The 14,548-nt window shown below is 36.9% G+C and overlaps 1 protein-coding gene across 3 annotated transcripts in view; it reads right to left on the bottom strand.

Annotated features, from left to right (window-relative positions):
- Nucleotides 1-309: 309 nt before the first annotated feature.
- The window catches only part of LOC104902661 (MAP3K epsilon protein kinase 1), a 31,984-nt gene continuing 17,745 nt past the window's right edge, over nt 310-14,548 (bottom strand). The window contains exons 15-25 of one of the 3 annotated variants that reach the window (XM_048636354.2): nt 13,295-13,474; nt 13,070-13,153; nt 12,310-12,401; nt 10,133-10,216; nt 6,340-6,668; nt 5,809-6,237; nt 4,283-4,668; nt 3,959-4,093; nt 2,889-3,295; nt 1,552-1,666; nt 310-743 (exon numbers count right to left, since the gene is read on the bottom strand). In XM_048636354.2, coding sequence (XP_048492311.1) covers nt 561-743; nt 1,552-1,666; nt 2,889-3,295; nt 3,959-4,093; nt 4,283-4,668; nt 5,809-6,237; nt 6,340-6,668; nt 10,133-10,216; nt 12,310-12,401; nt 13,070-13,153; nt 13,295-13,474 — 2,424 coding nt within the window. In that variant the 3' untranslated portion in view covers nt 310-560. The remainder of the gene's footprint in view (nt 744-1,551; nt 1,667-2,888; nt 3,296-3,958; nt 4,094-4,282; nt 4,669-5,808; nt 6,238-6,339; nt 6,669-10,132; nt 10,217-12,309; nt 12,402-13,069; nt 13,154-13,294; nt 13,475-14,548) is intronic. The other 2 variants (XM_048636355.2, XM_048636356.2) reach the window with 2 other exon arrangements.

Genomic DNA, 14,548 nt, shown 5'->3' with positions numbered 1-14,548 from the left:
AAATTTATATTATAATGGACCTAAGGAAATTGAGAGCTATTAGCAAAATCTTCATCTGACCGTCAGCTAGAGAAAAAGGAAGAAGATTGAATAGGAGATAACATGTTTGAATGAAGATGGGAGCATTCATCAGGTCACAAGGCTAGCCATTGCTTACTAGGCGGCCAACGCATACAAACACATCATACAGCAGTCTGGCTCCCTACGAAATTCAGATTTTCGGCCAGGTTGCCTGAGCAGCACAATGTTCTGATGAATGCTCACAAGACAGCTTTCAACCCCGTTTGTGGGCTTCAAAGTAGACACAAATTGAAAAAGGAAAAACAAAAAGGAATTATATAAAATAAAAACAAAAACAACCTAAATCAAACCGTTAAAAGTTGGTTTGAACAATGTTTCGGAGAAACCACCACAACACAAAACCTCTTTTCTCCCACACACATACTCGCTACAAATCAGAAAATTGGTGTCTCAAAAGAAATTACAAGGGAACCAATAATTACATAAATAGCCTAGAAACTGAATATACAATATAAGAAATATAGCTAAAGATGTATAATTTACAAAACTGTGTTGATATGAAGAGCCTTGAGTAATGAAGTGGCCATCTGTTTTACCAAGACTTGGCCACTGCCACCAGATCTCTGCCCATCTCGTCGCTCCTCAATTAAATTCTGGAGCTTCTGTGGTAGGTCATTCTCCACGATCAATTGTTTTGGTCGTGGATGGTGCTCATAAACAGCCTGCACGTTATCATTTGAGACGTGCACATGTCAGATTAACCCATATGGCCCGTCTATTTAGCAGGTAGTCCAATAAAACAGTAGAAATCCACAAGGGTAAAAAGATGTAAAAAACAGAGGAATTCATGACATCGGTTCAGCCAGAAAAATAAGACATCAGCAGAACACCCAAAATATTTCCCAATATAGCATCAAACTCAACATTACCCTAAAGGCCAGTTTGTTTGTGGTCATATATGGTGGTAATAGTAAGGAAAATTTGTAAGAAACAACCTTTTATAAGCACTTTTTTGTGAGAAACAACCTTTTAAAATTTTTTTGGCATTTAACAACCTTTTATAAACAGTGAGCCATTTTAGTTTGCTCGATTAGAACTTAAGTCGTAGTATGATGAATCTTCATTTCCATAGGATCTTAGGGGAAATTGAAAGATGTATACAAGCAGTAGTGGATGCCAGATTATGAGATTTTAATAAAGACAAACAGAGGCCTCTGAACATTTCAGGATTATTTCATATGCAACTTCCACAACTTATGTCCAAGCACCAAGATCCCAAACAAAGAGCTATTGTTGGGAGCCGTACGAACATGTCTGGTATTGTATGATATCAAATTCAAGCAATCTCAGGAAAAATCATAACCTTCAGAAATTAAATTTCTAATACTAGACATAATTATACTAGAATGATTCTAACAATTAAGAAAAGGGGAGGTAATTGCCACTACGAAACTAAAAAGCTCTGAAGGTATACAACAACAGATAATAAATGCAAGGAACCATGTAACATATAAAAGCTGAGAGTCCAACCTTGATTAACTTCAGCAAGTTCAATCGAGCGATAGCATCCTGATGATCTAGCTTTGCAATAAGCAATGGAGTCAAGCCATTGACAGCTAATGTCGTGTTTATCCGGGGCGATTTCCTGCATTAGGTGTGCAGAAACATGCTCAGAAACTGAATACAGTCACAGGATGATAAAGGACTAGAATTGCAAATACTTGAATCTCAGACTGTGCAAAATAGTTGCCATTGATTATGTGCCAGATACAAATTAAGTACAATATGTGACAATAAGAGACTGGCATTGGTTGTACAGATAGCTAATGTGTAACTTATTTACAGTTATGGAGCCTCCCTCCCTTTAGGTTAGCTTTATGATCCATAGGCCTCACTCAAGCTTTTGGGTTGAGCTATTGAGCACTCCGAAAAGACTATCAATCTGAGCTAACTTCCCACCTGTCCATGAGTTCGTAGAATTGATTGTAATATCGGTATTCAAATATTTGTTAGAGACTGCAAAGGGTCTACCACAAAGTCAATATGCTAGGCAGCTCGATGTGGTGGAATATTACAATTCGATTGCAAAGCACATGACTAAGTTCGATATAAGTGACATTTGGGATGACATGTAGCTTATAATTCATCTATTTCATTTTAGGTGCAACACTTCCATTTCTCGGGTGTTTTTAAAAATAGTTGCAACTTTAAACAAACAATTTCTAGCTTGTGGTTCCATTCTCTCTCCAAAGCACATGGGCCCTTCTACCTCCTCTCTCCTCATCATAGGGGTGCTAGATGTGGCGGAGTATTACAATGTGATTGTAAAGCACATGACTTGAGTCCAACATCAGTGACATGTGGGATGACATGTAGCTTATAATTCCTCTGTTTCATTTTGGTTGCAACATGTCCATTTCTCAGGTGTTTTCTAAAATAGTTGGAGCTTGAAACAAACAATTTTTCGTTTGTGGTTCCTTTCTCTCTCTCCAAAGCACATGGGCCCCTTCTACCATCTCTCTCCTCATCATAGGGGTCTCCTAAAACCCTGTGCCTCCACAACGTGTTGCAACAGAAACAAAGAAAACTTATAAGCTACTCACTCTCAAAAGCTTGCATCACTAGCTCTAAGTTATATATCAACCCATCATGTGATCCAATGGAAAACTAGCAAACAAAAACTAAGGGAAAACATTCTTGTAGGACTTGGAAGTAAACAAATTATTGCAATTTTATTGATTAAACAGGCCAAGTGCTGTGGCTAGAGGTTATAACTCGAGATGATGTCAGTTGAACAAACATTCATAAGAAATCACACCCACAGAACAATGCAAGCACTATATAAAGATAAAGGATAGATTTCATACGTAATTATTTTCAAGAAAGGCTCCAATATGTGCACAAAATGCTGTTCGGGGCAGTTCTGGAAAAACTTAACCAACTTCTGAACTGCATCTTTCTTCAATAAAGCTTGTTCAACTTTCCTGTTGTCATTGTCATGGGCCAAACAAACCGCGATAGAATCCAAAGCTGTCACAGACCACAGTTCATCATCAAGTAGGCTCAAATATACATCTAATCCACCATGTGCTCTTAACTGTTCTCTCGAGTTACGGGATGCATGCGCCATATCGCACAACAGAGGCAATGCATACTGTTTTAAAGGAGAATCTGACATGATAAAATTCATCAAGTGCGGGATGATTCCATTTTCAGCTGCTTGCTCTTGCCTTCTCTTATTTATCTTGCAGAGATTAAACAGAGCATTGAGCACCTACAGAATAGGGATCCAAATCAGCAAAAGTAGAATTTGTCAAAAGCATCATTAAGAATAATTAGGGAGGGGAGGAAATCTGAATATCAGATGGCCCAACTTCCGCACAGTTTCTTCAAAATACCACATTGAAAGTAAGCTAGGTTACTTGTTTCAAACTGCCAACTTTGGCTCAAGCACAAAGAATGCATCCATATCTACAAACGAAAACTTCTTGAGTAAACATAGAGTTGTCAACTTATCATACTTTAAAAGAGATTAACAAGCATGTCTGATGGGTGGTTGCACAAATTGACTTAGAATTTCTTATTGATATTAGTTTGAAAACAACCCGAGAAAGCCAGCCTAGGAGCAACAGAAAAATTACTGAAGGCGAACTTTTCTTATTACATTGTGACAAATAGAGATTTGACGTCCATGAAAATGTAAAAGAGTATATATATGTAATTAAATTTTCTCAGAGATTATGACAATGATGTAACTCAAGAAGGGGAACCTAACCAAAAAACCATATATGACTACATCCTTTCCTACTAGAGTTCCAGAAATCTTTGATAAATCGAGCGTTCCATCCCGGCCCGGGGCTACAAATACCAGTTTACAAAAAAATGATTTCAGTGTGGTACTTGTTTGGAGAAAAGACAGAGAGATTCTGGTTCCCACCTCATGATAAATCTGGGATATAAGAGGCCCTTCCTTCAGCTCCAGGTTAGGGATAAGATGTTTGATGGCCTCAGCCCGCTGAAGATTCTCCAGACAATTAGGGTCAGTTGACAAATGGTTGATACACTTCAATAGCTGCAGCAGGAAAAATAATTGAGCAATAAGCTGTGGCAAATACTCTCTCAAAAGCATTCAAATCGTGAAGTACATGGTAAAAGGGGAATAAATGGAGATAAATATATGAAGGCTATTATTATAGTCATAATTTATTAACAGATCAACATAATTACACAGTAACGTAAGAGCACCAATAACAATGCCTACCTTTAAAAGAATAGGGGGTTCAACCCTATTGAACATATGAAATAGTCGGGTAAGCAAGCTTTGACTACACATGTATGACTTTACTGTGGTATCTGCTTGGGCAAACTCGAGGAGGAGCTCTGCAACCTTCTCAAGATACTCCCTAGAAACATCAGCATTCATTGCAGATACCATATGAGAAAGTAGTCCAGACGATGTTGCACTCCCCGGTCTGGCATTCAAAACACCTGAACCTGATAGTACACCTGATGCTGTCTGTGATGCAATCCCAGATGTAGAAGCAGCTCCATCATTAGAAGCTACTGATGTTAGCTTCTTGATTGCCGTTTTATTTGAAAGTCTCGGTGTTTCAGAATTTCCATTTTCCTTGCCACGTCCTGAGACCTCTGCAAACACATAAATGCAAGGTTTCTTCTGATGTAAGTGTTTGGGCAAAGAGTTAGACATCAAGAATAGATGCTGTAATTGCTGTTACAGGCAAAAACCTGAAGCTCTTAGTTACATGTGATTGCATTATATAGTTCAAGAAATCATGTTTTGAAAGAGAAAAGTTAATGACATCTTTTGAGAAGTGCACACTTTCTCAGCAAATTCTCCAGATCCATGACGAGGAGTTCATGAATATATATAATCAACCATTTAAAAAGCAACTTTTTTAGTTAAGAAAAAGGGGAATTAACAAGGTGGTTGCCCTAGCTAGACATTTTAAGACAGTAATAGGGGATCATGAGAGCAGACTGCACTTGTGACCATGCGATGATGCAGTACAAGTCTATGTGCATGTCATATCCAATCTCAATGAGTGGTTGGCGCCAAAATCAACAGTAGTCAATTCCTACATGTTAAATCAATCCACCTCTAAAGCTTCTTGCTGCCAAAGGTAGAACTGACATGACCACAGGATCCCCCCCCCAACCCCCCCCCCCCCTTTTCCCCCTCCACTCTTGTTTTTCTCAATATACTTTATCCAGTATGATATTCTACCCTGTTAAAGCAGAAAAGAAAATTAATGACAAAATCTCCAAGACAGAATGTCATCCGTACTTGGCATTGTTGAGATTGAATTTCATTCTTCAGCATAAACAAACCATATCCAATAACTCGAATCCGAAATAAACCAATTTGAGACCAAAAATATATCATGTATTACCCCAAATCGGATATTAGCGACTAAAATTCAATATCATAAACAACTTAATAGACCCCAATGACTTAAAACAAACCACATGACTTATCACTAGAATATGATTGAAACTCAACCTGATCAGAACCACTATTGCCACCTCATGATACAAAGGCCAACTAGATCTTCATTCATTCAGAATCAGATATTAAATTCACTACATTATTAAATATTGCCTTAGCTATAGAAAAAGGGAGCAATAGGAAAGGTGTACTTTAAAAATTGTCTTGGAGATGCTCATCGGAAACAATAATTTCATTTTATAACCTAAGAGTTAATTGAAGAGGTCTGTCCTACACAACACCCACTAACATATACAGAGAGGAGCAGATAGACAGAATACCTGTAAATTCTGCCATCAGAAAATCAAGTTCACCATTGCCCTTCTTTTCATTAGATGCATGCAACAAAGGAAGTATACTTTCATGTCTCTCCATGCCTGCCAACTGACGCACATCTAACTGACCAGAGAAATGCCGAGAAGGAGGTTCTTTTTCGAGCAAGCTAAGAAGAGGACGAACGTGTTCTTGTTGCGAAGAACCGGGATACAAATTGCCATTTGAACCACCTTCTGATTTTGGGGACCTGTCTGTGGAATTTCTATGAGAAGAACCAGAAGCTCGCTGCTGTTTAAGATCCATTTCAGCTCGAGTTGCCTCCTTAACCACATTCACAAATTTGTCTGCAGCGTCAGTCGATCTAGAAGAGGCTGAGGATTCAACTGTTGCATGACTTGATTGAGGCTTGTCTGCATCAGCTGAGAGATATAAAACTTGAAATATAAAAAGAACAAATAAATACTAAAATTCAGCTTGAGCCGTTGAGCGGTTGAGGTACAGCTTGTTTTTGAGAATGTGCAATGTATGTTACATACCAGTTGATGAGGAGTGTTCAGTTCCACTGTGCCTGACCCTAAGCTCAACCTGATCTGATCCAGATTGAATTGCTTCAATTGGGCTAAAAGTAGGGTGACTAGGATCCAGTTGACCTGAACGGGGACGTTGATTGGAACCATCTGCGGTTAATCCACTACCACCAGATATGGAAGCAAGTCGGGTTGCTTCATTCAAGCTATGAAGTGTATTGATAAGCCTGAGTAAAATTCCATTTTTGGCAGATATCCGGCAAAAGTCATTTCTTGGTGTCGATCTCTGAAGTTTGAACACCTGCCACATGCCATCGATAGCTAGATGAACCATTTCCCTGGACAGAATTAACTTTTTCAGATACAAAAGACATCTTTCGAAAATGAACAGTAGCAAGTTAAGAGTGAGGAACATGACACTTCCAAGTTTGATAATACTTCAAAACTATAGATATTCAGATCTAACGGCATTATACATGTTATCACATACCATTGAGGTTCTATCCTGCCCATCGAGGTGCTTCACAACATGCTTCTCAATACACTCGTGCAATTTCATAAACTAAAATAAAAATAAGGAAAATTTGCCAAAAAACAACCTTATATAAGCAACTTTTTGTCAGAAAAACCTTTTAAAAATTGTCAGATAAAACCTGATGACATCATTCCTGTATTGACCAAGGGTTTCCAATGTTGACTCCATTAATGAGCCATGTTTAATATTTTTTCACACTGTTTCCTTCCAATTCCTTTTGCTTCTCTCCTCTTCTATGTCAACAACCCTCATTAATTACACAATCTAGGTACAGAAGTTTTATAGAGACACAATGGAGGAAATGATAAAGTGCCTTGATTTCCAATAGATCCTAGACAAACTGAAAGACAATTAAGGTTATTTTTTTTCATAGAGAAACAAGAAAGAAGGTGTTTATAGAGACCACAAAGGGTAAATTAGTTTGGAGTGCTGAGGAATTAGAGGGAAATGGTGTGGGAGGTTTTTTTCGATAATTAATGGAGTCAATGCTGGAAACTCTTGGTCAATACCGGAATGACGTCAACAGATTTCTTCTCACAATGTACTTAGTTTTAAGGTTCGTCTTGACAAAGAAATTTTAAGAGGTTGTTTCTAACAAAAAGTTGCTTATAAAAGGTTATTTCTGTCAGTTTTCTTAGTGCTTAATATTTGGAAGTCCAATTACTAAGTCACGAGTTATAAGTTTATTCAAAAGTGTTAAGCTAGCATGACCAAACCTATCATGCCAAACTCATTGATTTGACTCGGAAACAATACTCAAACAAATGGATTTGTTTTCCAGAATTTTATCCAATAAGGTGATATAAATATCATCTTTCCTGATTCCTCAGAGACAAGATGTGACAAAGGTCAACTTGAAACTTAACTCGATTGCCTTTATCACTTAGTTGGGAAATGCTCAATAAATCATGTTGCAAGCTATCAACATTATATACATCATCAATAGCTCGTGAAAGTGATTTACCAACTCTGTAAAAGTAAAAAGATACACAAGCACTAAGAAATAGAAGAAAGCCTTGCTGAGGATAGATACAGATCAATAATTAATAAGGGGGTCACAGGGGTGTCATTATTGCTCATGAAAAAGAAATGCAACTATAGAGTGATTGAGGATCACAGTTCTGACGGTTTTGCATCAACTGTTTGAAGTTGATTGTCTTCTGCACATTTTTGGGTTATCGAAATAAATAGCATTGGAGATGCTTCAGGGCTACATGTAGACTGGAGTTAGAGCAATCATGATCCTCCTTTTTCTATTCATTTCACATTGTTGGCAGAATACCAACTAAGAAGCTTTGGGATTTGGGGACGGTTTTAGGGTAAGGGTAGATGAATTTTCAATTTCCCGTTCTCCTACTGACAGCATTCTGTTTCTCTGATGACCTTTCTAACTCACTGTTTTTCATGTATAACTTTACAGAATACTAGTGCCCACAGTACAAACCTTAGCCCCCTTGATAAATTTGTATCTGCTACTCCTTGTGTGACCCAAACCCTACCAGTTATCAATCTTGATTTTCCTTCAAAGGAAAGTCTTATAAATGGTTCGATTAAGGATCCTGCAAGACTCGTCGGAGATTAACTTCAGTTGAGACAGAAAAAGAGATGATGAGGACTCCTGCAAGATTAGGAGTTAGCAGCTAAGGAAGAGGGAGCTTGGCAGTTGGCACTTGGTTATCTTGTGTCTAAGAATCTCTTTGGTGGTAAGATAATAGAAATTTCTCAATATCTCCTTGGTGGTAAGATGAGAAGGGCTTAAACAGGTATCCAACAGATATGTTCAGACATCAACATGTTTAACTGTTCTTTGGATCATATTGTTAGAGAGAAGTGCCAGTGTGTCTATCTTGCTTTCCTTTTCAAAATATACACACTAGTCTTGAGGATTTATAGGACTGTGTTTATCTTGCTTTCCTTGGTGTTACTCACCTACATTGCCGGTGCTTTTACAGGGTTTATATTTATTTATAGAAACGGGTTTGGGACAAAAAAAAATTAGATTGACTCATTGACTGCGCTAGAGCGCCTATTGTCCTCTACTAATGCAATTATTTTCTTACCTGAAATCAACAGAAATGTTTGCTATTATTATTTTACAGCAACGTTTATGAACACATGGACCAGAAATGCTCAGACATCAACATGTTTAACTGTTCTTTGGATCATATTGTTAGAGAGAAGTGCCAGTGTGTCTATCTTGCTTTCCTTTTCAAAATATACACACTAGTCTTGAGGATTTATAGGACTGTGTTTATCTTGCTTTCTTTGGCGTTACTCACCTACATTGCCGGTGCTTTTACAGGGTTTATATTTATTTATAGAAACGGGTTTGGGACAAAAAAAAAAATAGATTGACTCATTGACTGCGCTTGAGCGCCTATTGTCCTCTACTAATGCAATTATTTTCTTACCTGAAATCAACAGAAACGTTTGCTATTATTATTTTACAGCAACTTTTTACATGAACACATGGACCAGGATAAACTAAAGGTTACAATCCCATAGTCAAACAGATTATTCTCCAAGACTTTGGTTTTTTTCAAGGAAAATTTTCAAAAAACTACCTTTTATAACCAACTTTTTTCAAAATACTACCTTTTAAAAATTGTCTTTCAAAAAATTATCTTAGATGGAAATTCCTCTCAATATACTACCAATTACGTTTATATTTAATACTAATCAATAAATGACAATTGCCTTAGGTGTTGTTGCCAGTGGGGTAGCGAGAAAAGAGAAGAGAAACAAGAGAAGAAAGAAAAGCAATTTACGGTGACTCAATTATTAGTGATTGAACCCCATTTACGGTAAATGGTAGTGTATCGAAAGAAACTTGTTATATAAGGTAGTTTCTTGAAAGAAAATTTGTAAAAGGTAGTTTTTTGTAAAAAAAATTATTATAAAAGGTAGTTTTATGAAAGTTTTCCTTTTTTTCATGCTATAATTTGACAATATAGATACTGAGGGTTCATTTCTTTCCCTTCAGTTCCCATCTTTGGATCAGGAAATCTAAGCTAGTTAAAATTAAATTCCAAATGAAACTTGCCTACTTTTCTATGTCATGGACTTCCAATTTATCCAAGAACTGGAGAAGATCACATCAAAGAGCTTGAGTATCTGCTCCTATTTCAGGGGTTTAATGCTAAAAGCCAGATAAGATTATTGTCAGATGCCAATCCAATGACAACCAATAACTATAGCTTGGCAATCGTTAGGGTGATTACTACAAGGTACAAACAATAAATAATTGGACGTTAGGCAACAATTCACCTGTACTTAGCATAATCAGCCTCCAGAAAGCCCACTAAAACTGGTATTCCACGGCACGCAATGAACATCTGCAATGTCAAAGAACTGCAACAGAGGAAATCGACAATATCAAGGCCTCAGATAATAATGGTCAAATTCAGCATGCAAAAATTGCGAAGGAAGGAAAAGAACAATAAAAGAAACACGAGATCATCACCCACAACACACCATCTATAAAACCAGGCCATTATATACATGAAAGAATTGATTCCTTTATCACCACAGTAGTCTTTACCCACAACCTGAAAAACAAGAGGTACATATATTTGCCAATCTCCACATTCTATAAGCCCATATGAGGATCAACTCTACAAATCCACCCCCTCTCTTCCCCATGTAAACAAGGTACAACTGTCCAAACCTCCACGGGCATCCATGTATCAAATGAGGAATATCATTGCTCTTAGTCCTTGAGAGGATATAACATTTGATAAATGATTCTACTATCAACCTGGTTATATGTGTATGTTCTCCAGCTGCACATGGTAAATGCCCCTTTGTACAGAAATAAAAGTACATGTGTAGTACATAGCAAACAAAAAAGAAACACCCCTTTGTATAAAGATGATATCACTGCATGTGGCCAAATGAGCAATAAGGAGCTCAAAATGCTGCAGCTTATCTCCTTCAGCCATGTCAACCAGACAAGGCAGAATTCCCAGCATACCGGTGTTGATACAAATAACCAAGGACCCGGGTACAGGATATAATCCTTCATATTGCAATTGGAAACTCCCCTCCAAAGAAAACAGAGGGGGGGGGGAGGAGGACCCCAGATCTGCGACACGCCTACCTATTGGAGGTATGGTACATGATAACAAGAAGTGTTGAGGAATTTCCAAGTTGAGGTACAGCAACCATACACCACTGGCAGACAGGCAGTGCTTTGTTCGATCATCTTCTTTGGCAATGGCAGCTAACACCCTTGTTTATAATTCACGCCTCATGCAGCTCGTAACAACTGCTTTTTTTTTTATTTGTTCCCTTTTTCCTCTCCTCTCTCATATGCCCACAGCATGTGTTCTTTTCTTTCTTGCAAGAACAAGCTTTTCTTTTGCTTTTTCATTTTTAATATTCCACCAATTCTATTGTAACTTTTAGACATTTTTAATTTCCACCAATCCTGAATCTTGATTATTATTCGGTAATCTCTATCATATAAATCAAACTCTTCCACTTTATTAATATCCAATGATTGAACCTGATACACAAATTCTTCCACTTTATTTGAGCACAAGCTTTCTTACTTTATATTTCCTTCTCTTAATACTGTATTCAAATAATGATGAAAAATAACTTAAAAGGCCAACAAAACATTGATTTTAGAAAAACATGTTATACAATTAAAAATTAATTATAAATATTTGTTCAATTCAAATTTTTTGAAACACTAATGTATAACTAATTGAGAAAAAAATTGTTAATATGACACGCGTGCATAGCGTGCAAAAATTGCTAGTATCTATATATACAAAGCATAACCACAAAGCATAACCAAAAAAATTTTGGCAAGGTCTCAAACATGTAAAAGGCTTGTCCAAGGCATATTGATTTGCGCTGAGTACACCTCTAGAAGTTTCAGTGCAGCTAGGCACAATTTTACAAACTAGACTACTTTTGCACCATAAATAGGCTAGGTATCTTGAGCTAGGCTAGGGGAGATAATTGGTATGCAAAGCATCTTCATTATATTATGATGCATCAACAGGTCAATTCTGTCAGCTATGGAAGTACTATGGAGAGCTTGGCTCCATTCATTACTGTCGGGGTCCTATCAAGCATTCTAGTTGCTGTATGGATTGTAAAGGTCCGAAAATAGACAAAAATATTAGATGACAATGAATTTGTCATGCTTGAAGGCCTTAAAAGTAACAAAGGCTTTCAAATTTCCACGAGGAATGAGAAAGAGATTCTATAGAGATTAGAAGTGCCTTGGTATTACCTTAGATGTGTGGCAAGAACAAATTTAAAAGTAAAGTATTGTGGGTTGAAGTAGTCTACCTCGCTTCTCTTGGTGTATGAAAGTTAGTCTTGGATTATCATGGAAGTTTCTTTCATTGGACTTGTTAGGTACTCAGGACTTGTTAAGTTCTAATGTATTCAAATCAAAAGAAAGTAGAGAACAAAGAATACAACACCTAGATTGACAGAGCTGCTGTAGGAAGTATGCAGCTTCCATGCGAACTTCCCGAGGACGATCAGGAACGGCAAAACCCATCACAACAGGAATCTGTGACATTAAACCACAATAAACATAACCGTGTTATACCTCATTCACCAAACAAGATGAAGTATCAACGTCAAAGAATTCAAAGATAAAGACATCAAATGAAAGACCCATCGAAATTCAACTCTTGAGTTCCTTGACATGATTTTAGTCAGAATTTCTATCAGCTTTAGTTTTCTGGGTACTGTTTTATGAATTCACAGTGATAGGTCTTCCGATTGTAACATAATCCATATAGCATTTTCTTATTCCCCACAGAGTGACAGAACTATCTGAACCTAAATTCTAACATCACTCAATTTTGCCGTCCACCCAAACCCAAACCCAACCCAACCCCACTCACAAAAAGGACAGATGGTTTCGACACAGATTTGTCCCAGATAGTTGCCAGACTAGTTACTAGAGTAGATTTTATGTAATAGAACTATAGAAGTCCCTTGTACGACATATCTATCCTTTGCTTCATGTCAATTAGTTTAGACTGGATCATATTCGTGCTCGGTCAGCTTCAAGTTTCTCTCAATTACTTTTAGTTGAGTTCGGGTCATGTTACCATCTTGTGAGTAGCTGGGCGGACCAACTCTGGCTTTAATATTTCTAATGTTCTCCAGTCACTAGTAAAGTCTTCTGATAATAAAAGTACAATGTCCAACAAACAAGGGGCAACTCACCAAACCAACATGACAAGCATTTTCCTGGAAATCAGTGTTGTCCTTGATTATCTGATTTATCACTTGTAGGACAGAGCAGATAACCTGCACTCATGTAAAAAGTTTATATTAACATTTACGCCTTGATTGCTAGCAAAATAAAAGTTATACCTAACTGAAAGAAACTGATTCTGGATGGCACAAGTGCCAAGACAACTACTAAAGGAGTATAGAGCAGTTACACACACGAGGTCTGGGAACTTCAAGCAATTCCATGAGAGGAAGCAAACCATGCTGCTTCACAAAAACAACTTTCTGCTCAGAACGCTGATTAAAGAATGTAATAAGCTTCTGACACGAATTCACGATAACATCCTCGGGTTCCTCAGGCCTTAGAGATGCAACTAATCTGCTGAACTCAACAGCCTACCACGAGCAAGATACTTATAATCAGTGCAATAACTAAATAGATGACAGATACAATATCCTGTGCATTCGAATGAAACCACAAGAACTTTGAGAGTAACAAAGAAAGGCAAGCATGCTGAAGACAACAACTAACAAGCAACACAATATGCTAATGCATACCTAATGAATGAAGAGACAACTCAATTTAGCATCATACACGTCAAAGGAAATATGCATATATTAATTTAGTAAAACAAGTCTCACCACCACAACTATCTCTATTGTACAAGGGAAGACCTGAGGACTTAGTGTCCCCCTGAAATGTCTAAAATACCCCTATGTAATTACTCCCTTTGCTTTTTTTTATTTGCTACATTGTTGTTACACGGTTTTCAAGACGTTTTTAAACCCTTAATATCTCTTATTTCGTTTAAGTAAAAATTATAAAAAATTTGATACTATGAATCAGCACATCAAGACACATCTAAAAAGACCACACATGACTATATAAAAAAATCAAAATAATCGGTCAAAGTTAGTGGTTTATTTCCCAAAACAACAATGTAGCAAATAAAAAACCAGAGGGAATAATATTGAAATTGTTAAAAGTCATTGTTTTAATGATAAAATAAATTTATAAGCTAATGTTTCTACCAATTATGTAATTTGTACATCGACGCACGCATCGCGTGCATATAGGACTAATTAACACATACAAACTCTCGAAAGAAGCAAGAATAATCTTGTTAGTTCCTAAAAATTATTGGAGGAAGAAGTTTTTTTTACAAGTACTCTTTGGTTTTTTGAGCTTGTTCAACTTTGAGTTTTTGCACTATTCACATATTCCGCTTTGAACATTCTTTTTACTAATAGATATTTCCTAGGTTTTTTTATTGCATCATTTGGACTTGTATAGTGACTCCTTTGACCATCAATTGTGATTTAAACTTAAGGAATAATATAGTGATGTGGACCTTCATATATTCTTCTCAACATGTACTTTCACAATATCAACTTTCTATAATTATTAGTTTATTACTCAAAGAGAGCTACAGCTATTACTCATCAAAGTTTATTATAGCCAACAATAGG

The sequence above is a fragment of the Beta vulgaris genome, chromosome 9 (assembly GCF_026745355.1).
Source record: "Beta vulgaris subsp. vulgaris cultivar EL10 chromosome 9, EL10.2, whole genome shotgun sequence".
NCBI lineage: Eukaryota > Viridiplantae > Streptophyta > Magnoliopsida > Caryophyllales > Amaranthaceae > Beta > Beta vulgaris.
The sequence above is the reverse complement of the archived record's forward strand: the minus strand, read 5'-3'. Positions and strand labels throughout refer to the sequence as shown.